Below are 27,010 nucleotides of genomic sequence, written 5' to 3'. Positions count from 1 at the left end.
ACACTGTGACATTGCTCTCCACCTGACGAAGTTGAACTTCTCTTTGGCATCAAGGATGACTTCTCCACCCTGTTGGTTTTGCCAGCCTTTCCTGACTAATGTGTACGCGTCGCGGTGGTACACCTGCTCGACTCTGCTCTGAGTTTTTTCTAAATTTACATTTATTTTTTGGTCTGATTTCTTTATCCTAATTTGTAAGACAATATGTTCCATGTCAGTTCTCACAGAGAAGACCACACCTATGAATTTATGTCCTGGTGAGTCCCATGGGGATGTCGCACTTCACAGGCTGGAAGTCATCGGTGTGTTTGCCTCAACTCTCCACGATTTGCAAATGAAGGCGCTGGCTTAAAAGTCGTGTAGTGTGACATGTAGCCAACCAAATGTGCTCGATGTCTTGAGCGTCTCCTTTTGTTTGTCAAACTTCATTTTTGTAAGAACTAAACACACAAGGACTGGGGGAGGGGGGGGGTACCTGAGGTGGGTAAATCTCAACAAGATACCAGCCAATGAGGTTAGAGATGCCATCGGAGGACAACACAGGAAAAATGACAAACCCTTCTTTTCCCACATCGTGATTTGCTTCACCCTTCACATCCAATGCCAGTCTGATCTCTAATATCGACGCAGTTTTTTTTGGGACAAATCTTCATTTATGTAAATCTACGGATGCATTTTTGTGATCTCCTCTGGAATCGTTTGCCACCCTCAGATCTTTTTTCCGCCCCTCACTACACAAAGACTTCTTTATAATCGATTTTCTTCTACCGGACTGTAGTGATTCTGTAAATAGCGTTGTTTTACTGCCGTTCTTGTTTATTGGGTGTGACGTTTCGGCAGCATTTATACATTAAAGTGTCGTGTTTGTTTTGTGTACCGTAATAGCGGTTTGTTATCTTTATTTATCAATACAATACCCTTTACCAATTTACTTCCTTGGCTTACAGTCTGATTTTTTTTTTTCGTCGTCGTTTGCTAATCAATCTGTCGTGTTCCAGTGATTGACGGGTTCGCCGAAACGAGTCTAAAGTGTGTTCAGGCTGATGGAGTCACAGAAGAGGTTTACTGGAGAGTGTTGTGAATTTGACAGATTAGCATAACAAAAGGTAAAGAAAAACAAGACTGAGAAATGAAGAGCTGAAGGGTCAAGACCAAGAAGTCGAGATATGTGAGGCTGAATCCTGACTATTTAATATCCTTCTCTTATCTCACTAGTAACTCATTTGTTAATTTATTCTCCATGTCATACCCACTTTACATTTCTGACATCGTCCTTTAGCTATGACTGGCATTAAGGCTGTGGGTGAGGAATGCAGGAGTAGAAAAGAGCCAGCTGATGATGATGGTGATGATGGGCTCAAACATCTGTGAAGGAGGTGATGAAGAACCATCTACTGATAGAGGTGAAGGTTGTGGATGTCGATGAACGAGAGAATGCAGGTCTGGCTGGTGACAGAGGTTGAAGTGTGCGTAACCAGGAAGGAGGCCATAATGGCCGACTGCTGTGAGGAGGGTAAAGCAGGTGATGGAGGTGGAGGTGTCAACTTCGGGGACAGGGTTTGTGTGGGGGTCTGTTAATGAGGGGGCTGTCAGCATGGGTGCTGTTGGATGGTGTGGTGCAGTCCTGGCCTGGCCTGACTGAGGACTGGTGGATTAAGAAGGCATTGAGACCCCCTTCACTTTATTCAGTTGGAGATTTCATTCGTTTCATTTCAATCAACACTCAATAACCCATAATACCAAAGTGGAAACATGTCCTCAGAAAGGTTTGAACATTTATTAAATAAAATCAAACACATTCCTGGAATTATTCAGACCCTTTATTGTTGTACAAAAACTCAGCCGTGAAGTCCAAGGAACTCTCTGTAGACCCCCAGGATGAAATGGTGGTGTGGCGTCGATCAGGGCAAAGGGATCAAACCATATGTAAAGCTTGGAGTGTTCCCAGCAGAACAGGGGCTTCAAGAATTGTGAAATGGAAGAAGTTTGGAGGCACCACTCAGTTCTTTGACAGATTTACTGGTACGTCTCTACAAGTATTACATATCTGGATGTGAGCAGATGAACCCGTTCTTCATCTCAAACTCCTTAAGATTGGATGGGAAGCATCTGAAATCTTCCATCTTTGGGGTTTTAGCCCAGGTAACTCAAGGGCACTCTCGTCCTGAAGCCCCTCCATCATTTCTTGGCTCTTTGCTTCAAGTCATTGAACTGTCAGTCCACTCTGCAGCAGGTCTTTTTCAAGGACCTCTCTGTGTCTGGCTGCAGTCCTCCTTCTCTTCATTCTGTCCCGTATCCCTGTCTCCCTGGCATGATGCTGCCACCTCCACGCTTCATCTTAAAGATGGTATTAGGTAGGTGATGAGCAGTGCCTGCACTTGGCCAGTGAGTCTCATCACACCAGAGAGTCTCTTCATGTCCTCAGAGTGCCTTCCATTAAACACTATACCATGATTATCAGACTGATGGAGTCCTCCAGAGATGGTCATCCTTCTGACAGAGTCTCCGATCTCAGTAGAGGACTTATGAAGCTCTCTTAGAGTGACCATTGGGTTCTCAGTCACCTCCCTGACCTAAGACTCTTCATGTCCAGTAACTCAGTTTGGCGGGACAGCCAACTCTAAGAAGAGTCCTGATGGCCCTAAATGACTTCTGTGTATCCATTTCTGAAGCCACTGTGCCCCTGAGGACACTCGTAATTGTTAGAAATGGTTTGATCCCCTCGCCCTGATCTCCATCTTACCAGAAAGTGATCTTGCTGTAGGTCTACAGAGAGTTCTTTGGACCTCATGCAGTGTGATTTGTAGGACCTTCTAGACACAGAAACACGAGTGACTTTCTAAATGATGGCCACTCAGTTCAGTGGTGAACTCCACTCAAGTTCTGGACACATCTCAAGCTGACAGGATGGACCAGAGTGCAGATCAGAGAGACACAAGAAAGGTCTAAATATGATTAGGAGGAAGAGATGTTAGTTTGTGATTTTTAATAAATTTATTAACCTTTCTGTTAACACGTCTTCACTTTATCATGATGAGTTATTAAATGTTGATTCAATGGGCAAAAATGGGAAGTTCATCCATGAAAAATTAAATCCACAACAAAGTGTGTAGAAAGAGTCTGAAGACTTTGTCAATCCACTGTATTTTGAGATATGACACTTAAATTGTGAGGCGACATGGTGGCACAGCGCAACTTTGCTGCCTTCCAACAGTCCTCACCTCCACCCTGATTATTACAGACCTTCACATTGTGACAATCGCTCCTCGTTGGTGGGTCAAAAATCAGCCACTGGTTACGTCCATAAACTCCTGTTCTTTTGCTGCACTCTTTGTCAGGTTAGCTCAGTTCATATTTACTATTTATTATATAGTGCCTTTTGTCACTACAGATATTTGTAGTAATAAAATACATCACATTTTACATTCCAACAGATGGTGCATCATTTTACTACTACACATATTTGTGATGCCCCTTTTGTGCCATCTGTTGGAATGACAGAGACATAGCAGCTGGACAGACACACAGACAGACACTTGTCCTTTCCTTAAAGTGCACGAACTCTCTGCTTATAGAAATTCTTTACGTCTGACATTAACAAGTCAGTAAGTTTACAATCAAACTGGGAAATTCAAAATGATGTTTTAAACCTGAATAAAGCTGATAACATCTCATGATGTGACTGAGAGCTACAGAGTTACTGGGCGCCAGTCTTGATGTCCGGGCAGCCAGGAGAAGCTCCTCAACACCCGCTATTTGATTGAGCGGGATTCTTTCTTTATTTCTTGCTGTCATAATTGCTTTAGTCTCATGCTTATTTATTGTTCTGTTCCTGCCTTGCCTGTTTACATGTTTACCACTCAATCCTTATTGTATGTAGCGTCTTCAGTCGGTCAGTCATTCTCCAAACTGCTATATCCGAAAACAGGGTCAACACAAGGAGCAAGGCAGGATATGTAACGTCTTTCTTTTACTAATTTAATGAAAGACATTCATGATGTAAGACTCCCCGAGACGACATGCGGCCTATTCTACATTTCCCGTTTATTTAAAGCTCTTGCAGTACTAGGACTGGCCACGAGATGGCAGCAGCGCACCTCCGCCATGTAAACGCAGGCGAGACGGACACAAGAGAGCCGCTCGAGGGGTGTCAGGTTCAGCCGGCCGACTGACCACGAGGAGCTCCGCCACAAGTAGGCGCTTCATTGCTCAGCTGTCAGACTGTCAAACCTGCACAGCAGGAGGCGGCGGTGAGCACAACGACATGAACTTGTGAGGGTCTGTGCAGATTCTCTGATCTTCGTCTCACTTTTCTTGTGTCACATGCCAAAGTACCCCTCACTGTGTGACGCGGTCGGGTCGTGTCTGCACGCACACTTACATAAATGACGTGTGTTGATGACAGATATAAACACTTATGTATAAATAAATGTGTGAATATCTAGAGTGTTGATTCTCGCGGCCCATATCGATATTGACAGAACGGAGTGGTTAAGGGCAGGGCTAAGGGCGGGAAAAATGTCAATCAAAGTCCACGTAAGTGAATCATCTTCTTGCTATCACTGACCGCCTACTCTGCTCATTACCTCACATGCTGTCGTAAAACCCCGAAGCCAGCTACGGTTGTCCAGACGTGCAGTGCGCAAAAATAAATAAATAAAATAGAAATAAAACAATCAAATGGAATCATGTAAATGGTGGCAGCGCAGTCACACTCTGAAGTTGATGACGTGTGTTTGTATTTGTGTCTTTCAAACTGAAGTCAAAGTCACCTGCGATCTCATAACCTGCCCGGTCAATTGTAATAACCTGAAGGTGCCATTCAACGTGCGGACCAAACCAGCGCTCCGCCTTCACCCCCCACCACCCCGCAGTGCGCGCTCCCGCTGATCTCAAAGCGCAGCACCGGACTAAACCAGTCGGGCATTCCGTGAAGCGCGCGTGTCACACTGAGACTTAGCGGAGTGAGCCTCACGTGAATAGCCGTCTGCTTACAGTCGAGGCTCAGTCGGTGCTGCGATCTCAAAGTGTCCGCCATTAACACAAGACGGGCTGAGACAGTCCACGGTTATGTGCGCACACTCGGGAGAAATAAGGAGCGCCGAGAAACGATAAAGGAGAACATCAGTGATGGAGACACCGAGGAGAGAGCGACATCTACAGAGGGAGTGTCTGTGACTATTATGGGATGGCTTGGGAAGCGAAAGTCGGTTGAGCAAGAAGGAGCACTTGAGCTGGACGAGTGGCGTAAATCTGTAAGAACTTGAGCTGCTGATAAATCGCCGATTTCACGTTAAAATATCGGCGATCAATTTTTTTTTTGATTACATCTCGTCTGAGTTGCCTCTAAAGCTTGTATATTGTAATTTTTTTATTAGCCAATAAAAGGTGTAATTTTACTTGACTTCTCACTACTTAACACAACCCCCAAAATTTGTTAATTGAATCCAGTTAATCTGACTGCGAGTCTCACGTTGCTAAAGAAGCAGAACTAAATTAAATGCAAGTCTGTTAATAGTAATAGCAGGTCACTGGCACTTGATCGTTATTATTATATTATTATGACTTATCATCTCATAATTATAAGACTTGCTACCTCATTATTACGACTAAGTTTGACTAATATGACGGTACACCCCCCTCTAGTGGGCATACTGGGGAATTGCAGGCATCTTTAGTTTTTGATCTCCAAGTTTCTCCCAGTTGAGGCCCAGTGGAGTCAACGCCACCTCCTTGGAGCTCCAGGGTGGAGGCTCTGGGCTGCAGAGATGCACACTTGGTGTCGATTGAAGCAAGTCTGAATATCAGCTGCTGCCCTTCGAGAGGTGACTGAAGTAGCCGTCTCTTCTTATTGCTAATCCACATCTGAGCAGAACTACAGCAGCTTTGACTCCTCTTATAATATCAGCAGTGCGTACAGAATGCAAGCAGCCATCACTTGAATATTAGGGTGGGATAAAACTAAAAGTGTTTAAGAAGTGTACCTAATAAAGTTTAATGTCAGGATTTATTAGCAGCTGATATTGAAAGTGTGGGGTCAGACTGGAGTCACAGAGACCACTCACCTCGTCACAGCAGACATTCATGTGTCACATGGACACACACGGGGACAAACACACACAGCAGGACACAAACACTCAGACTGGGGAGCAACGCTCATCTGCCTCAATAATTAGATTCATTGCTGTGAATGGAAGAATAAAACATTCATATGGCATCGCCATATTTTTTGCTGCATTCTCCATTTTCTTTAAAATTATATATATTTTTTTTATATCATTTTGCTCTTTATTACAATACTAGCTGTGCTACATGTCTAAGATGGGTTGAATTCTAAGTAATCAACGTAGATCTCAATGTTAGTGTTTGCAGTGCACCATCTGTGGGAATGCATTTTGAAATGCATGTAGTAATAAAATGAATTGCAATTATCATTCCAACAGATGGTGTATCACAAAAGTCTGTAGTAGTACAGTGCATTAATACAAATGTCTGTGATGTGCCATCTGTTGGAATGACAAATCCAATGCTTATGTCTCTGTTATACGCCATTATGTTTGCAGAGCTGAAGCACAACAAACTGTCGCAGGTCAGGACCAGCAGTTGTGTGCCAGCTGGCAGGTTTACAGGCTGGTATGGTGCCCACTATCACACTCACATTAACACACATTCTGTCATTAAACTGCTGGCCGATATCAGTGGTGACGTCTGGTGCTGCGGCTCTGTAACTGGATGATGTTGATTAGCATGGGAGTCATAAAAGCAGAGCTAATGTTTGTGAGGCGCCATCTGTTGGAAAAACAGAGACAAAGTGACTGGACAGATACACAGACAGACACAGACACTTGTCCTTTTATTAAAGAGGATTAATCATAAACAAGAAATCTTAATATCATCAGAACAATCAAAATATGAGATATGATCAGAGGAATTTACAAATCAAAACTTACCAAATGAACAGATTTGACAAATAACAGTCATCCATATTTTTTTTGTGTGTGTTTTGATCTTTTTAGTTTAATAAGCAATTCAAATTTTACAAACTGTGAAGTATTAACAGGCCATTTATCTCTGTGAATGTAACACCTAATCATAATTAACTAAAGATTAATCTAAAATAAGTATTCTTTTACACATTAATTATTATTAATCCAAACTGTCCTTCAAGGTGATGTCAATATTCTGAATATTTTTTAGATCTCACCAAACACTGCACATCCTAACTTCTCCTGTGTTTAATATGCAGAGAGGCCACTAGAGGGAGCAGTTTGGCTCCAGAAGAATCAGCTGATGTCACAGCCCTGAAAGTCACAGGAATGTCACTAAGGTGCAAGTCACATGACCAGCGTCTGAGTTGACAGCACATGATGAGGGCCACAGGAGCTGACGTGGAGTCGATTATCAGTGACTGGCGATGTGTCCAGTGTGCTCATCGACTTTTAACTGACATTTTGCCCTGAATGTGCCCACCTGCCCACCCTGCTGACTGACATTTCCATTTCATTAATCCTGAGCTCTAAAAGCCCCCAAGGTCAGCAGGAGACGACCTCAACCAACACAAACATCAGACGACAGGACAACATGGCTGTCAGCCTGTAGAGTTTGAACGACTGCCAGTGTGCAGCTGTGACGAGGACCTGAGTGACCAGACAGACCAGTGGCTTTATGAGGTCACACAGCGGGGACTGAAGCAATGGCCGAGGTGACAGGAGAGAGAAGAGGGCAGCAGGGCTTAGGTCAGCAGTGAAGAGCTCATCGGGTGACAACCTGTCTGATGAGCAAGTGCTTAAAGAATCAGACGTCAGTCACATGTCTAACGTGACACCAAGTGACTCAGTAAAACACCAATCTCCATCAGTATGGCCGACATGTGACTGAGCGGTGAGTCCTCGTCTTTAGACATTCACAGTGAATTCATTCAGAGGTGACAGACCACCGGAGTAACTAACAGAGGGGCAGACAATGTCTGTTCAGAGGCCAGCACTCCTGTCACTTTTGTCACTCTGTGCTCCTAAATAGTCACTGGAATGAGGCTCTGGATACTGAGACAGGCATGTGGTCCTGCTGGAGCAGCACTACTGAAAGGCGCTATATAGACTGACTTAACAGGTGACATTTAGTGACACTCAGAGGACACAGCAGTTGGGGTGTCTGTCTGAAGGACATGTGGCTGTGAATCAACAGTGACCCCTGCTGGTCAGACTGGTATTTGCAGGTCTGAGGTGTCACCGCCCCTCACTATGATACACACACCTGATTGGCTACTCAGACCCAATAATAATGGAGATCCTGACAGCCGCACTCGCCACTCATTCTCATCCACAAATTCACTCACAGAGGTGCTGCCCCCCCCCCCGCCCCATAAATAGTGTAAAATTAATTTTGACCCCAAACTGCAAACACAAAGACACCTGAGTTTGTGGGGACATCAAGTGACCGGTGGAGGGTACTGGTCAGTGGTCACATGGTGTCAGATGGCTGATTGTTACACTGCAGTGAAAACCAACACTAAACCCTGGATAGAGGGGCTCAGTGAAGGAGGTGTTGAACCTGTCCAGGAGGGTCATTGTGTGTGAGACGCTATAAAATGACAGAGAGCCAGCAGGCCAGTCCAGATACACACCTATTCTGGGGCTGTAGGGGGCGATGATTACAATCTCCTCGTTATTGTGAAGCACAGAGTACTGGGAATGAGAACACCACAAACACCAGGACTTGTCGTTGTTTCCAAGGCCGCACTCCAAGTCCTCTCCTTTCCTGCTCAGTCCTTTATATGCGACTCCAATCATCATGAAGTCTCCACTGCACTCCACCTCCCAGTAACAGCGAGTCCCAGTCAGAGCCTCTCTGCACAGAACTTTGGCATAGTAGTCAAATCTGTCAGGATGATCAGGATATTCAGTCTCTGACCCCTCACGTGTCACCTTCTTGTTCCCTTCAGACAGTCTCTGTGTGCCGTGTTGATGTCCAGTGTGAGGGGACAGAAGTCTGAAAGGAGAGAAAAGAAAACGAGTGAAGAAATCTGGGAGTGTCTAACGGGACTGGGGGCGGAGCACAACACAGACAATTAACAAGAGCCAATCAGGAGCTGCGCTGACCAGACACTAATAGTAAAGAGCTCATCTGATTGGACAGAATCTGTGGGGATTAAAAATTAAATCATAAAAAGACAACAACAGACAAGAAGATATTGACAAGAGTTTTGACAAATAGATTGAAAACAAATATTGAGAATGTAATAAAAGAAGAGCAGACATGTGTGGTACAGCGGAGAAGTGCAGCAGATAACCGGTGTGTCTTAAGAGACTGTATTAATGTCAGGAGAGAGAAACCTGCATGTTGCAATATTACATTTAGATTTGGAGAAAGCATTGGATAGAATTGCACAGAAATATATGTGGAAGATACTCCAGAAAATGGGAGTTCATGAAGGTTTTCTGGACTTGATAAAAGTAGTCGATAAAGATATACGAAGTCAGATAAAAGTAAATAACAAACTAACAGAGGAGATACAGGAGAAATGTGGAGTAAGACAAGGGTGTCCATTGTCAGCAGTGCTGTTAATTCTGTGTATAGAGCCCTTATTAAATAAAATTAGGAGGGACACAAATATAAGAGGAGTTGAAGTACCAGGAAGGGGGGGACAACAAATAAAAGTGTTTCCATATATGGATGACATAACAATAATAGTCAGAGATACATGGAGTATAAATAAAGTAACAGAACATACAGAAGTGTTTATGGAGGGGGTCAGGTTCAACTTTACACCTCAATAAGAGGGAATGCGTCCTTTGGGGAAATGGAAAGAAAAACCACAAGGAAGAATAAGGTTATGAAATGTGGAGAAAGTATTAGGGATAAGATTTGGAGACGAGAGTATGGAGAGGATGGAGTGGAAAGAAATGGAAAAAAGATCAACAAACAAACAGAGTTTGGAGGATAAGGAACTTGTCAATGGAAGGGAAGATATTGGTGATGAAGGCAGTTATAATCCAAAACTATCATACTTAGCAAATGGGTTTATATACCAAAGAAAATATTAAGATGAATTATAAGAACGTGTTTTGTGTTTCTATGGGGGTCAAAATGTGAGAAATTGGCAAAGAGGAAGGTAAAGAAAAGGAGAGAAAATGGAGGGAAAGAGGATCTGAATACAGAAAGGGAGTTGGCTTTAAGACACACAGCAACTGTTGTTAATATGGCGTTAAATAAAACGGGGAAATTAGCGGACATGATCAGATATCTGCTAGGCACAGAACTGAGAAAAGCCAAATTATTAAAAATGACAAATAGCAGACCCATTGCCTTTAATATGCCAAAAAATGATAAAACAATAGTAACATTTGTTAAAAGATATTCATGGGAGGAAGGAGATCGCTAAATTTGGGAAACGAAAAAAGACCTAAAAAAATAAAAAGGAAAAGACGAAACGGTACTAAAAATCCAAAAGCTCACTGAAGAGCAAACAAGAAAAGTGTGGCAGCAAAATGAAGACAAAGAATTAACAAATAAACACAAAGACCTCGGGTGGGTGACATGACATGAAATCCTACCGACGCAGGCGGCCATGTACAAAAGGAGAGTCACGAAAAGTTCAATATGTCTGAGGGAGAACTGCTGAGAGGTGGAAACACCAGAGCATGTGTTTAGGAACTGCAAAAAGACACAAGATGTGTGGAATGAGGGGTTAAAGGAATGGAAAGGGAGGACAGGAAAAGAGGGGATGACAAAAGAAGGAGTGTTGTATGGTTAGTAGGGAAGGAGTTAAATGTAAAAATGAGAATAAGAGAATGGAAAATGAACAAAATAATAAAAGAAAATATGTGGTGGTGGAGGAATGAACTGGGGATTCATAACAGGAAAATAACAATACAGAAATTATTACAGAAATGTGAAAAGGAAGGAGTGGAAGAAAGGAGGATTAAAGAAGGAGAAGGAAACAAATGGCCTTAAAAAAGGTAAAGACCTCAAAAATAGAATTAAAGGTGGGGATAAAAAGGGGGAAAAAATAAAAAGTGTCACGGTGGTGAAATGGTGACGGGTGACAGTGAATTAGCAATGTGACAGACTGTGTGTGTGTGCTCAAAGCTAAGAGACTGAAAAGAAAAAGGAAATGAAGTGAAAGGGGACAAGAAAATAGTGTTAGTGGTAAGTAATGGAATTTAGACAACGTAAAAAACAAAAATAACAACAGACAACAAAGAGAAAGGCAGGCAAGTCAGTCATCTGAAAGTCATCTGAGTCGTCAGAAATGATAAGAAACAACATAAGGTCACCACTGAGGTCAAAGGTCTAATGGACTGTCCACACTGACCGCTGGCTTATTAAATGACATGTTTTATTGTCACAGTCCACCTCTTAAATTTAAAATCAATCCACTGTCACACTTCACAACCACATCAATTATTTGTGTAAAAGCTGCAATCAGTATTTACTATCTATCTATCTATCTATCTATCTATCTATCTATCTATCTATCTATCTATCTATCTATCTATCTATCTATCTATCTATCTATCTATCTATCTATCTATCTATCTATTATATAGTGCCTTTCCCATCTGTCATTGTCTCTCTCTTTCTTTCTTTCGTGTGTTTCCTGTCATCTCTTTTTATTATTTGACTGTCATTCTTATCGAAGGTGACTCCCATCATCTCAGATTCCATTGTTTCCTTTTCTTTTCTTTGTCCAACCAGAGTCCAGGCAGGTGAAGTGACTTGCTGAGGTCACACAGTGGTGTCAGTAGTGGGATTTGAACCCACAACCTCAGGATTTGAACTCCAAAGTCTTCACCACCACACCACACTGCATTTTCTCCACCATTTAAACTCTCCTTCTGTTCAATCGGAGGTCAGGTTTACTTTGGTGGTCTCATCAGGGAGGTGGGCTACAGTTCTGTGGACCCCCAAACATCTTGAGAATATTAGCAGCTGTATTCACTGGAACATAATGCTCTGTGGAGGTGGTCTTGTAGTCTTCACCTTGACCACCCTTGGCTGTGACCTTCTTCATCTCCTCCTCTTCTCTTGTCCTCGTTCAGTGTGAGGCACACAAGGACACAACACAGCAGAGTGAGGACTTGACTGAGTGACTGAAGACCCCGGTGACACTCATTAGAGGAATCAGTCAGCTTGAGATGTCACGACAGTCCAGTGAGGTCTTTAAACTTCTAAGGACCCCCAATAATTTTCTCTGCCATTTTCATTTGTTTTAATGTTTAAATTTTGTGAAGTCGAGAACTCAAAGCAAAGTGTCTGCTCTGTGGAGTAAAGAAGGAAGGATGACGAGGACTTTTGTCAGCTTTAACTTATTTCACATACAATTGTACTTCATTTTTAAACTAATACTGTGTCTGAATATACAGTCATGTGATAAAGTAAGTGCACCCCATGACGTGGATTTTGCTTTTCCCTTTTTAAACATTTCTGGACACATCAAGACTCGGGTTCAACAGACGGTTTTGGTGATTCACTGTCTGAGTCTCTCTATCCCATAATGCATCAGTCACAGGACCCCCATCACTCTCAGCCCCTCAGTCACACAACACTCAGACTTTCATATCCTAAGCCTGTCCTGCTCTATTAAAACTTCAATGATTTTTATTGTGATGATCCATTCAGTCAAAGCACAAACTCACATTTTAAAAAGTCGTCTCTGCTCTGAGGTTCAGGAGGCTGGAGGGCGAAAACTGGAGCTTCATGAGCTGAAAATAAAAAGAAAAGAGAAGAAAAATGGAAACTGTGAAGATGGCATTGTGGGATCTTAGTTTAGTTCTTAAACACGTATTACAAATGCAGAGGAGTTCAAATAAAACATTTTTAAAATATACAAGGGCTGGCAAATTAGGCCAAATGTCAATTTGAATATTGATATTAATAATAAATATACAGGGAGTCAGAGAGTATTGAGACCCCCTCACTTTCTGCACACTTTACTGTGTTGTTGATTTCATTTTAAATGGATTAATGTGCCTTTGTGCTCATCAGTCTACACTCAGTAACCATAATGACAAAGTGAGCGCAGGTCTTCAGAAAGGTCTGCACATTTATTACAAATCAAAACTGAAACGTCTCCTTCTTAGAAGTATTCAGACACTTAATTCAGGTCTTTGTGGAAGCCCCTTTGGTGGTCTTCATGACTAAGTGTCACTACAAGTTTTGCCCTCCTGTTTTTGGCCAGTTGATCCCATTCTCCCTGGCAGATCCTTTCAAACTCCGTTAGATTTCAAGGTAAGTGTCTGTGAACTGCCATCTTCAGGTCTCTCCTGTTCTGTGGGGTTTCAGTCTGGTCACTCAAGGACACTCACATTTGTCACAAAGCCACTCCAGAGTTGTCTTGGCTGTAGTATTCAGGTCGTTGATCCATAGCCCAGTCTGAGGTCACAGGTTTTCTTTAAGGTCCTCTCTGTATTTGACTGCACTTCTCCTTCTCTCAATTCTGACCTGTCACTCTGTACCCATAGCCTGATGCTGTCACCACCATCTTCACTGTAGAGATGGCATTATGAGGTTGGTGAGCAGCACCTGGTCCTCTCCAGACATCCTGCTTGGTCTTCTGTCTAAAGAGTTCAATGTTTGTCTCATGAGATCATTGGATCTTTCCCTTGATGGTCTCAGGCTGTCATTTGTCTTTTACTTGAGAGTATCTTCTGCCTGGCCTCTCCACCATAAACGGTTGATTTGTGGAGCGCTGCTGAGATGGCCGTCCTACCTACAGTTACTCTAATCTCAGAAGAGGACTTCTGAAGTTTTTTTGCAGTGACAAATTAGGTTTTTGGTCACCTACTTGGCCAAGGTCCTTCCTTCCCAGTTACTCAGACAGGCCATCTTTCGAAAGTGTCCTGTTGGTTCCAAACTTCTTCCATTTCCCAATACTTCAGGCTGCTGTGCTGCTGGGACCACTCAGAGCTTTACAAATGGCTTTCTTTCTTTGCTCTGATCTACTTCTTACCACAATTTCATCACGGAGGTCTACAGAGGGTCCCTTGAACCCCATGGCTTGGTGTTTGTCCTGACATACAATGTCATAAATATACTGTATTTTATACATATTGACAAGCAGGTACAGATGTGGACATCTTCAGAACTCCATCTAGTTAAGAAATCCCACCCTGAGCCGAGAGGGTGCTGCTCCTGCTAATGTCATCACTTCACTGAGTTCACAGGCCACAAGAGGAGTGACGTCACTTCCACAGCCTGCTAATTAAGCTCCGCCTCTTCTGTGACACTACTATAAAATGTCACCAGAAGTGGGTGTTCATCACAGATCTGTGACTGAGGAAGACGGAGCTCCGACTCACAAGTGACTTTAACTTCACAGCCTTTGATTGCAGCAGACGTCATCATTGTGCTCCGTGTTTGTGCTTTCTATTTCATCTTCATCATTAAACGGGGTATTTCAGGGTGGTACCCCAACTCTTTGTGCCCACTCTCTCTGCTTATTTTCACAATACACACATACAGTATATGTCTAATGTGGTGGACGGCCGGGATGGACCCTGTGCTCTTGGCTATTTGACCTTAGTTTGTGTTTAAACAAATCGCTGTCTTTATGTGTAAACGAACGTAATTCATAATTTATAAAGTGTGTTTTATTCTGAGGCTGCACTCACTGAAATGTTCAGGTGGTCCTCAAGTAGTCAATGTTCTGACGCAGTCCTCCAATTTGCTTATCTTCACCTCCAAATTAAATCAAATAAAATGCTTTTGGTGAGTAAAATCCTTTTAAATGTCGGTGGGAGAAACGACTTCTGAGCAAACAACAGCAGGAATATAAAACACGAGAGCCCAGGGGGAGCACAGCTGAAAATGGATGAACGTAAACTTTTAACGTGGACTCCATCCAGCAGAATGTAATGGACAGTGAAGACAGCAGGAGCAGATTGAGATGTTCTGATATTATAAAGCACTGACGCTGAGCTCAATTTGATTCCATTAACGTCTTCACTGTTCTCAAATAAACAATTCATTTGTGCACTGAGCCGGCTTAGCCATTTAAAACACATTTCTGTTCATTAATCTTAAGGTGAGCAAAGCAAAGGAAATAAAAAGAATCTCAAAGTTAAGTGAAAAAAGGACATTTTAAGAGAATAAGTGGAATAAGTATAAGGAGTATAACATTTCAAGTTAAAATTCCAAACCATCTGATTAAGAACAACTGATTATTTAGAGAGTTTGTTATCACTCAGATAATGACTGTGAAAGGCACTATATAGTAAAAATAATAAACAGCCAAGGATGGCAGATAAATGTTAAAGAGCAGGCCTTCTTCAGTGTCCTCTTATTGTCACTCTGGTCCTTCTAATAGACTTCAATAACAAACACAATGTCACCAGATGCTGTACCTGATGGTGTCCTTGTCATGATGACCCACTGGCTGATCTTCTCCAGACTCTTTGTCAGACCTGACAGCTCCTTTCTCAGGTCCTCAGATGAGAATTCAGCGGTGACAGTGAAGCTCAGCGAGTCTCCATCAGCAGGAAGGACACAGCAAGAGGAGAAAATCTGCATTAGGAGAGAAGAGGGGATGAGATTTCAGAAGGTAGACATTAAAAAGTAAGTAATGCTGATAAGAGGGGGCTCTTCTGAATTAATGATCAGTGTAGTGGGCAGGCAGCGTGGGTTTAGGTGGTGAGAACGCCTGTCATTGACTTGTTGGTTATTTATGAGAGAATATTTGGTGGAGTGTAGTGAAGCATCAGAGATTATCAACCTTAACTATCAATGAGCTTTTCACACAGGACTCCATGAGAGGAGAGTCACGATAAAGGGATTGAGGGTGCAGGTGGGTCCAGAATCGACTTGGCACACAAAATAAGGCGTTGGGCTTTTTATGGTTCTGAGAAAAAATTAAATTAAATTAAATTAAATTAAATTAAATTAAATTAAATGTAAAGACTAACACTTGTAGGGAGAAAGCTCTTTAATATTGGTTTTATAATTGAAGGTCTGCAGCTCAGAAGTGTGACTTGTGAGGAAATCCTTGGAGCATTTGTGTATTCATCATCATCATCATCATCATCATCATCATCAACCATACAAATGAGAGAAAGCTATGGAAAGCTGAGTTATTTAGCATCCACAATGTGTGGAGTGTAAATCAAGAAGACAATCTCACTAACGTATGTGAAACACAGTTGACATCAGGACTATTGTGTGGAGTGTGAGGGAAAAACACATGAGAAAGATGAGAGATGAGAGACGAGACTGGACTGTGGGGTCTGAGCTGTGAGGAAATGCTGAAGGATTTGAATCTCATCAGTTTAAGGATGGAGACATCAGGAGGTGGCCTGGCAGAAGAGTTGGCACCATCCTTTACTAGATGTCATCTTTTACACTTCATAAAACAATCACTTTTTCACACAGACAGCTGTAGATTCATCTCTCCGTCGTGTACATGAAGTAAACAACTTTGAGATATTTGTAAAAAGAAAATTTGAAATGTTAAAGAAATATGAAAAGATGGTCTGTGTTGGGCTGAATGGCCTCTTCTTGTCATGTTGTTCAAACTCCTCAGTTCTTTAAAAATTCTCTCTAAATGTTCTCCTGTTCCACACACCCGAGTCTGATCAGACTCCCTGTGAAGTGTCGCTCTCACCTGCAGGAAGTGGAGATGGTCCTTGGTCTCTGAAAGCTCCTTCAGCTCAGCTTCTCTCCTCTTTAGCTCGTTGATCTCCTTCTCCAGTTGCTCCATGACTCCTTTAGCCTTCTCCATTTCTCTCTTTTCTTGTTCTCTGATCCTCTCAGTCAGTTTCCTGTGGGCTTCCTCAATGCACTGTATCAGAGCAGTGAAGCTCTTCTCATTTTCTTCCACCTCTTTTACCACAGACATCTAAATAAATAGGATAAAGATTTAGAATTGCATCACCTGATAAGAATAACCAATCATGAGGCACATTTGTTGTTATTTTGATGTTGTGAAGGACAGTTTGAATTGGCTAGAGTGACTGGTGGTAGTTTATTTGCAGAAGGAAGGTCAGTTGCAGAATGCCACCCAGACAATATGTTCCCTCCATTATGCTGAGTAACATCATCACTCTGCTGATGCTGCTATTAATGAAACTGCAGAACTTTATGAGATACGCAGTCATAAAAGGCTTCCTTGTGAAGGATCTTGAGAGCCAATGGCAGGAGCTGCTGTGGACTACTGTACTGTCTTGCAAGGACTCCATTTGACCTGACAGTTTATATAAAAGTCAGCCTTTAAAAATGGCATCTCCTGCTCGGCCTGAGGTTAGTTGTGGAGTAGGACAACACACACGATGAAGAAGAAGAAAAAGAAGAAGAACAAGAAGAAGAAGAAGAAGAAGAAGAAGAAGACAAAGAACAAGAACAAGAACAAGAAGAAGAACAAGAACAAGAAGAACAAGAACAAGAAGAAGAATAATAAGAAGAACAAGAAGAAGAACAAGAAGAAGAAGAAGAACAAGAAGAAGAAGAAGAACAAGAAGAACAAGAAGAAGAAGAACAAGAACAAGAAGAAGAACAAGAACAAGAAGAAGAAGAAGAAGACCAAGAACAAGAACAAGAAGAAGAAGAAGCTAAGAGTTGTGAGTCTTTATTTCCATGTTTGATGTATCTCTACTTCATTTAGGTACTTTGAAATATTATTAATGAATTTTCTATTGTAACTATGGCTCAAACTTATACGTTGACACCTGGTGGGGTGTTCTATGTGGGATGTAAATGTGAGGAAAAAGGTGCCTGCTGTCCAGGTACACCAACCTCAAAGCTGGAGGTGTTCTGCTGTTTTTAGAACTTTGCACATCTGGAAAGTGACTCACATAACTCTGTGATAGAAGGCAAGGAAGAGAAGCCCTAAAAGGTCACCTATTAACCAGCCACTAGAATGAGGAAGAAATGATAAAATGAGATTTATTATTAGGGAATTTAGATGAAGGTTTACACCAAATACAGTGAGTCTCATATGGTGTTTTGCCTTTTGGTACAGATGTGGAAAACCTCCCTGGTTGGGTGGATAGGATCCTGGCCAGAACAGGGATTGAAGGAGACAGTTGTCATTTTAACATGTGTGGAAAAGTTAGGATCAGAGTTAGGATCGGACCACCAGTACTGCAGAACAATTTAAAGACGCTGGTAAAAAGCTGAGGAGCAGTAGTGACAAAGTGATCAGAAGTTCAGCCTATGCCACACATAAGACTGAGGACATTAGATAGATAGATAGATAGATAGATAGATAGATAGATAGATAGATAGATAGATAGATAGATAGATAGATAGATAGATAGATAGATAGATAGATAGATAGATAGATAGATAGATAGATAGATAGATAGATAGATAGATAGATAGATAGATAGATAGATAGATAGATAGATAGATAGATAGATAATGGCCCTCATAGAATCTTAATATAATTAAAGATTTATTCTTCATAAAGTTGTATTCCAAATACACAGAAACTCTTTTGAGCCAAACAACCCAATCCAAAACAAACAAAGATTCCAAACAGAATCCAAAGACAGTTGTTGAAGAACAAACCACAGGCTGACAAAATCCAGAAAATCGCAAAAGCATAAGGCACAGCTAAAAGAACACAAGAACTCATCAAACTCACAGAGCACATTCACAAATCAACATTAATATAAATAAACAAACAAAAGAGACATGAAACAAGACTTTGAACAACATCTAGTGGAAGGAATGCTGGCTGAAAATGTCACAGTCATCATGGGTGTAGAGAGGGGATTTCATGCGTCAGTAATAAGCAGGAATTCTAGGATGAAACAACAAAAGTAGACGAGCGTAGAAACATAAACCGAAGTGAAGGTCGGTCTGTGAGGTTGGCTCTCCTTCACTTCTACTTCTTCAGCTGTCACCTCTTTTTCTGGATTGGACTACACAGTGTTGAGTGACAGATTGTGCCCTGCCTTCTATCTTTGAACTAAAGACACGCTCCACTGGTCTGGACCAGCTGTGTTTAGTACTTTAGTACACTGGATGGTTAGATTAATGTGAGTTTTTGTTAAATAAATTAGGTTGGATAAGTTTGGCCTGTCTGGGCACAGAAATGTGTGTGAAGACTTCTGTCTCTGCTGGATGAGAACTTTCACAAAATTGAATCCTTGCAGAACTGGGCATCGGAGAGTGTGCAACCATAGACAGTCTGCCAGATCACTACAGGGTGAGAGCTACACTAGTAATTACAATGGAAGCCAATTTGGGGTTTCTGTCAATAAACCAAACTGAAATGTGAGGATGTGGTGGAAGATCTTAAATAACTGGAAGAAACCCACTGAGATACTGGAAGAAGGGGTAAACTCCACATGGAAACTGAATGGAGGAAAATGGATCTGAGATTCAGCAGATGCCACCACTGGACAACCTTACTGTCCTTTGTGATAAAATATTAAAGCTGAAGTAAAACATTTGGAGGTGTACGTTATGTAAAGTCTGCACTCAGTCAAACAGTGGAGATCCTTAAGCTATGGACTCTAATAAAACTCAAATATACAACAATGAACAAGAGAAGACTATTACGAATTAAAGAATAAATCTAGAATATCCCATCATTCCAAATGAGGTATTTTGCAAGAAAAGACAGGCTCTCCAATCAGAATGTAACCTCTTGATAACAAAAGAACCTGAAAAACTCATCTTTAAATCGCAACATCATTACGGTGAACATGGACAGAAGGCTAATAAGATCTTAGCTCAGCAATCAATAATTTAGAAGTTTACAACTCAATAACAGAAATTACCAGTGCAACTGGAGATAAGGTGATGAAGCCTAGAAATATAAGTCACACATTTAGCAAGTACTCTAAATCTTTATATTCTACTCAGTTTAAAGAAGACAATACACAATCTGAGGAGTTCTTTGATGTAATGCAAATACAACAGCTGGACACTCTTAGTGAAGAGGATCTGGACAAACCTCTGACACTCTCTGAACTACTGGATGCTGTAAACTCACTCCAAAGAGGGAAAACAACAGGCCCTGATGGAAACCAGTGGAATTTTATAAAGACGTTTTCAACTAAGTTAGCTCCACTATTATTAGAAAAGTTTACAAAAGCTACAGACAACAAAAATCTACCCAAAAAATCTACCCAATTTTCCACACCTCCCAACCATTTCTTTTCCAGAAGAAATCCTAATCAGTCTTGAGGAGTCAGTCAACATCTCATCAACATATAAAAACATTTCAAAGAATCTCCCCTTTAAGAGTCCTAGGATACGGCGGGAAAAGGACCTTAAAATGAATATCTCAGAAAAGGAGTGGAAGTCAGTCATGCATAGAATACACTCCAGCTCCATATGTGCAAAGTATTCAACCATCTGCCTTCGACTCTTTCATCGATCACATTTATCTCATTTAAAATTGGGAATAATCCAACCTGCAAGTGTGATAATCGAGCTCCAGTCTCACTGGGCCACATGTTTAGTGAGGACAACAAAGTAACATCATTTAGGGCCAAAACGTTTGAATGTTTAATCAGACAGCCGTGGGGTCACAATCACTCCTAAGTCACTAACAACTGTGGTTGGTGGGCTATCAGAGGGGCCAAAAGTGGAGGAGGACACATTGACTGTAACTGCCTTGACCACATTGTGAGCTCGTGGACTTGTCCTGCTGAACTTGAAGACCCCAAGCACACCTGTGATAAGTCACTGGGTCACTGATGTCTGACATTTAAAAAAAACAAATTCTCACTTAGAAGATCAGTTCAAAACCTTTATATAATATGGCAAGATCTAATTAATAAAACTTTAAAATAAGCAACCATAGCAGTGGAAAAGAAAATTCCGCCTTTGTATCTATCTATTTATTTATTTATTTTTCTAAATTATTATGAATCTTGTCCCAGCTCTCGGCTCTTCTCTCTTTTTCTGGTTGCAGTGTGAATTCTGTTTGGTAGTTTTTTATTTTTTGCATTTTTTTTGTTTGTTTAGATTTCTGTTTTAACTTTCTGATTTTTATTTTTTATTTTGACTTTGAAAGTCATTTGTGGTATAAGTTGAACTTGATTGTATGCAATGCTGTTTTTAAAATAAAAACAACTTAGACCATTAATGGACGTTATGCCCGCTGATCTAATTCAGAACATCAGCGTTGACCTTCAGTGTGAGTTTCTGTCAGTAGAGTTAAGTCTCCTTTAAACAGCTCATGGAATATCAGAGGACTTTAAGGTGATGCTGTCTGAGTCTCCACTGAGTAACACCTGGGATTCTGTCAACAGTGAAAGGCCATGAAGGACACCACACAACATCTTCACTAATCTCCCTTCTCGTGTCCCTACTCATCATCACCAGTGAAGCTCTGCTGCTCTTCAAGTTCTCATTTATTTCTCCTCTCTTTGATATGAAGTGCTGTCTTCCTATTCCACTCACCTTCATCTCCTCCATCGCCCTCCTCGTCTCCTTCAGTGTCTTCTCTCTCTCCTCAAGTCCCGTCTTGATGTCACTCAGTGTTGCCCCCAGCTGTTTCTGTTTGGACACACAAGAGGACACGTGTGGTCAGATCAGAATTCACGTTCACTTTGTGATTTCTTCTTCTCTTTCTGACTCCTGATATTTTCACAACACATTTATTTGATATTTCATGACACAACTTAGATTTGATTTAACAAACAGGAATGACAATAAAGATTAAACGAAAGGTTTAACTTAATTGATGTAAGATTGAGTTTGGGTTTGAAGAGTGCGTCAAATCCAGAAGACAGTTTGACGGCACACTGGTTTGTGAGTTAGTTCTTGCTGTTTAGAAGACATCACATTGACAAACTGGGTAATGTGAAGTTCACACAACACCAAAAATAATAAAAACAAACTGGAGTGTAAAGTATGGGAACTGGTGAAAGGCCAGGAGGACTTAAACATGTCATGTCAGTAATTATAGGATCTACAAGGCAACCTAATAGAATTTTTAAACTCAGAAATGATATTTTTATATGTTACTTACGTCAGGTGTTTTGTTTAGGTGACAGATTATTATTTTTAATTAAACTAGTGAGCTCTGCCCCCTGCTCACTTCGCTCGCCCACCCGCAGTTTTGGTTTGTGCGGCATTTCAAACATTTAAAAGCCTGTACAGCACCTGTCCTTTTGTCTCACTGCCTTGTCTCTCTTCTCACCCAGATATCCTCTGCTCCTGTGGTGGTCCCGCTCCCGAGGCTCACCCCTATGAACAGGAAGATTTTCTTTTCTTCTAATTGAGAGACAGAACTGTCTCCTCTGACTACACACGGAGCTCGATTCAATCCTGAAAGAGACTTATGTTTGTTTGAAGTGTCTGAATAACATTTGTCTCTAAAATCTCCTGTGTATCTGTGCCACTCTGTGACCCAAGTGTGACCGCGTACGTGGATTTCACTTTCACCAAACAACAAATCTTTTAATTCTTGCAGAGAGGCCTCTTCATTGGGAAGAAACACTACTTTACCGTGATGGCAACACGAATTAGATGATCTACAAGTCTTTGACTTAAAGTTTCACTCCAAACAATATATTCAATCTCATTTTGCTGTTCTGCTATTTCACTGAGTAATAATTTCAGTTTGTTTGTGTGAATGTGATCTTTACTATCATTTTTTGTAGACTTTTGAGATGGGCAAAGTCTCCATCTCACGGATCTTACTTCTGTCTCTATGGACTTACAAAAAGTCTCTTCAGAAAGATCACATCTCGTCTCTTATAAAAGAGAGATGTTTATTATGTTTATGTGTTTTGGTTTCACCAGAGCCTTCAAGACCACCCAGCCATCCCTGTTAAGGGGTCAGCTCAGAGATGTGCAGGTGGGTGAGCCTGTGGTGTCCTGATGATGGACTATCTGTCAGGCCGACTCAAGGACTGTGTGAGGAACACTGGAGCAGCACAAGGAACAAGCCTGTCTGCTTTACTCTTCACTCTGAGCACCTCAAACTGGAAAGAACACAATTTCTCTTTTCTTGTATATCTACAAATCACCCAAGGAGTGTCTCAGTGGGTTTTAACAGGCCATGTTTTTGAGAGACCCCCAATCCATATTCCCTAAGAAGAGAGGAAAAACAAGAAAATCGAGGTTGAATACACACACCATAGAGCTAATGTGCCAAAGCCCCAGTCCACCTAAACTACATGTCTTTTGATTGTAGGAGGAAACCCACATGAAGACAATGAGAACATGCAAACTGCACCAGGGACAAGTCACAGTCGAAAAATAAAATGTATTTATAATATCAGGACAACTGAAGATGTGCGTATTCAAGTGTATACAGACAGACGACATCAGCAGAGAACACCAAACATGAGTCTGTGTTACTTTAGTTGGTTCTTTCTCTTGCTCTTATAGGAAATGCAAATAACTTGTGATTTTATTTCTTATAATTTTTATCCAAAACATTTCCCAGTAAACATCATTTATTCAGAAGCAGCTTTTAAATGTTCTCGTCTCAGTTCTGCTTCAGTTCTTAGTTACTTATTAAGTTTCAAGAGTCAGCACTGTGATGGCAGTTTGGTTTTCCTCACAGGTTGCCTGCACTCCCTTACAGCTCCTCTGTGTGTGTGAGACGCTGCTCTGAACTGATTCAAGTCCACTTTAGTTTTCTTACTGAATTTATGAAGAGACCCTCACAACAGCTACAGCCTTCTCCTTCACACAGTTATGGTGACGTCAACTCCCAGAATTCACCCCCTGACGTTATCTTAACTACCGAGTCCCAGTCAGAAGTTCTCAGACTCTGAGCAGGTGAACTCCTGACATGGTTTATGGTCACTCAGGTGGAGGTGATGCTTTGAGAGAACTCAGTTGTTTGTGGGCCATCTTGGGGATCTCATCCTGAGCTGTTTCATGACTTGCACCAGTCTCACCAGGATGGACTCCAGCAGACAATGCTCTGAACTTGAAACATCAGGTTTATAAGGTCCAGTAAAACCTCGATTATCAGTCAGGGGTCAGGACCGAAGTTGTGACGGATAAGAGAAAAGACGGATAACAGAGCAGCTACTTAAAAATGACATACAGTAGATTAGTTTCGCGAAGAGAGATAAAAAACTATATTAACAAAATGAATTAATTTATATAATATTGTAATGACCAGCGTAATAATCAAATACAACTCAGAGGTCCTGGAGTTTTCTACGTTTCACGTGAAGTCTTCGTTCCCTCACAAGCGGTGTCCTGTCTTACACTCCGTTATTTGGTTACAGAGCTCACCTCCTAAACAATCACAGAAAGCTTTCCCTACCGATCAGTTGATCTCCTGCCACTCTCGTTGTGTCTTTTTGATACACAAACACTCCTGCTTATTGTCTCCTGACTCCCTGCTCCACACCTTCACTTCTCTCCTCACTTCTCCTGTCCGCCCCTCACAGAACAGAAGCCCCTCAGCCAGTCCCATCACTTACAGCTTTCCGCCCTTTCTACCCCCATACAGAGCATCACAAGCTGCCTGCACACCACAATATATTAACACAACCTGATATAACAGAATAAATAAAGATAATTACAAAGCAGAAGATCATTAACATTAATAAAGAATAACGTTACCGTCACTGGTTTCCATTTTCAACACATTTTTCAATTATTTCAGCATCCCCCTTTCTATCGTTCACTGTTGGCCTTCCTACTCCGTCATTGAATCAATACTTGAAGAGCTGTTGCTGTTTCATAAACGTTTAATAAGTTCAGATACCACACACATATGTTGATAGGCCATAACAATGTATAGTCGTTTAGTTTAATTATAACCAAAGAGAAAAGCTACAAACCGCTACTAAAGCTGAAGGTACGTAACGGACACTGGGATTTCTGTTGTTCCAATGTGCAGAACTCACAGTAGTAATCAGGAGACGCTGGCGTGCACAAGGTGGGGTTTTTGTTATTTAGTCCTGACAGTTAATCAAGTGACAGATAATCGAGTTTTACTGGAGATGAAGAGATTTCTCTGTCACATTAAATGTACAAATTCCTTAACTCAAAGTTATTCAAACAGCTTCCATTAAACACTAAACATCACTCACCTGCTTTTCTTCTCTTTCCGTCTCCAGCTCGACTGTTTCATGATGTTTATGTCCAGTCACCACACACATCATGCAGATACAGGAGTCATCAGTTTTACAGAATATCTCCAGACTTTTCTGATGTTTCTCACAGAGTTTCTCCTTCAGATTTCTATCAGGATCAACCAGCTCGTGGTGCTTCAGGGCGTCTCCTTCATAGTGAGGCTGCAGGTGAGTCTGACAGTAGGAGGCCGGGCAGGTGAGACAGGACTTCACCGCTCTGAACTTCTTACCAGTACAGAAGTCACACTCCACGTCTCCAGGACCAGCATAATTCTGAGGAGGAGGAGTAGGAGGAAGAGTAGGAGGACTGATTGTTGTCTTCTTTAATTTTTTTATGACTTCATTAAGCAGATTATTTCTTCGCAGAGCAGGCCTCGTGGTGACGTTTTCTCTGCACTGAGGACAGCTGCACTCTTGGCTCTGATCCCAGCAATCCGTGAGGCACTTCAGACAGAAATTATGTCCACAGGGGATTGAGACGGGGTCAGTCAGGGTGTCCAGACACACCGAGCAGGTGAACTCGTCCTGTAATTCACACAGCGGGGCTTCAGCCATCGTCAGTCTGAGGAGAGGCAGGCAGAGAGAATCAGTCAGAGGAACAAGGAAGTGACTTGTGAAGAAACGAAAGTGAAAGTTAGTCTGAGCTCAGTGAGGAGGAGGAGGAGGAGGAGATTTAAAGAGAAAGCTGAGAGCTGACAGAGAGAACATCTGAGGAGACACTGAGGGTGAACAGTTAATGTGAGACAGGAGCTCAGAGAGTGAAGACCACCAAGTGAGAGAAGAGATGACCTTTCACAGGCGGTCTGCTAAAGTGTTACTCACGTCAGTATTTCTTATTCATTTATTATACATTAAAGTCCACATTAGTCCTCTTTATTAAACAAGTTATCCATCCCATAATAAGTTCTCATCTCCTGCTTATTAATAATAAATATTTTTTTTTCTTTGTCCATGCCAGGAATTTATCAGATTATTTAGTAAAGACCCCAACTGAAGCCCACTCAGTTTAATAAACAGAATTATATGATACATTAATAAACACAAGGACAGTAGAAATATGAAAACATCTTAAAAACTGATAACAGACAGACAGACAGACAGACAGACAGACACACACACACACACACACACACACACACACACACACACACACACGTAACACACAGCAGACGCTCGCTGCTCTCGGCTCCTTCACAGTTTTTTAGATTTTCTTGGTTATTCAAGTCGTTTTATCTCAAGATTTGTGAGACTTAATCAAGTCTGTTGAACAGGCTCGTCTACTCCTGCACCCTACGATTAACACACACAGATCCGAGTCACACAATTGGGTATAAGTGATGCCCTGATGCCAGTCGCTCTCTAATAGCCCACCTCAGACTCATTCCACTTAAGTACATAAGAGTGACCCCTCCAGCCTGTCACTTCTCAGTGCCCCACACTGGGACTCGCTGTCACCAGCACTAACAAATGTACAGATGTCTCTGAGACACATGAAGGCTCGTATAACATTTGGTTTCATGCCAGTTACCAACCAAGGGGGTCTTACTTCTGCCACCCTTGCTCTTCTGTAGCCAGCAGACACACCACATGCACTTCAGATCAGGTCATCTACCTCATCCTAAGCTATTCAGGCCTGGTCAGTACTTGGATTGGAGACCATCTAGGAAAAGCTTGGGTGTCTGCAGGAAGAGGTGTTGGTGAGACCAATAGGGGGCTTACCCGGTGGTCTGAATGTGGATCCCAATGCCCCAGTGCAGTGACGAGTACACTGTGCTGTATAAATGGTGCTGTCCTTCAGATGAGACGTAAAACTGAAGTCCTGACTCTCTGTGGTTATAAAATATCCCTGTGTGTCCTTCATAAAGATGTCTTTGCTAAATTGCCGTCCAAGGCCTTGTCATTGTGCCCCCCTAATAGATAGATAGATAGATAGATACTTTATTAATCCCAATGGGAAATTCACATAATTCACATAAATTCACATCGTCCCCTGTCTCTCATTAGCT

At 41.7% G+C, this 27,010-nt stretch overlaps 1 protein-coding gene across 3 annotated transcripts in view; it reads right to left on the bottom strand.

The window, feature by feature from the left end:
- Nucleotides 1–25,627, bottom strand: part of LOC114644582 (E3 ubiquitin/ISG15 ligase TRIM25-like) — a 182,535-nt gene extending 156,908 nt beyond the window's left edge. For all 3 annotated transcript variants that reach the window (XM_051927858.1, XM_051927857.1, XM_051927856.1), the window contains exons 1-4: nt 24,963–25,627; nt 21,355–21,450; nt 16,598–16,831; nt 15,345–15,504 (exon numbers count right to left, since the gene is read on the bottom strand). In XM_051927858.1, coding sequence (XP_051783818.1) covers nt 15,345–15,504; nt 16,598–16,831; nt 21,355–21,450; nt 24,963–25,559 — 1,087 coding nt within the window. In that variant the 5' untranslated portion in view covers nt 25,560–25,627. The remainder of the gene's footprint in view (nt 1–15,344; nt 15,505–16,597; nt 16,832–21,354; nt 21,451–24,962) is intronic.
- Between the last annotated feature and the right edge of the window lie 1,383 nt (nt 25,628–27,010).

The sequence above is a fragment of the Erpetoichthys calabaricus genome, chromosome 5 (genome assembly GCF_900747795.2).
Source record: "Erpetoichthys calabaricus chromosome 5, fErpCal1.3, whole genome shotgun sequence".
NCBI classification, from domain to species: Eukaryota; Metazoa; Chordata; class Cladistia; order Polypteriformes; family Polypteridae; genus Erpetoichthys; species Erpetoichthys calabaricus.
Note: the sequence above shows the minus strand (reverse complement) of the source record. Positions and strands in the feature narration are given on the sequence as shown.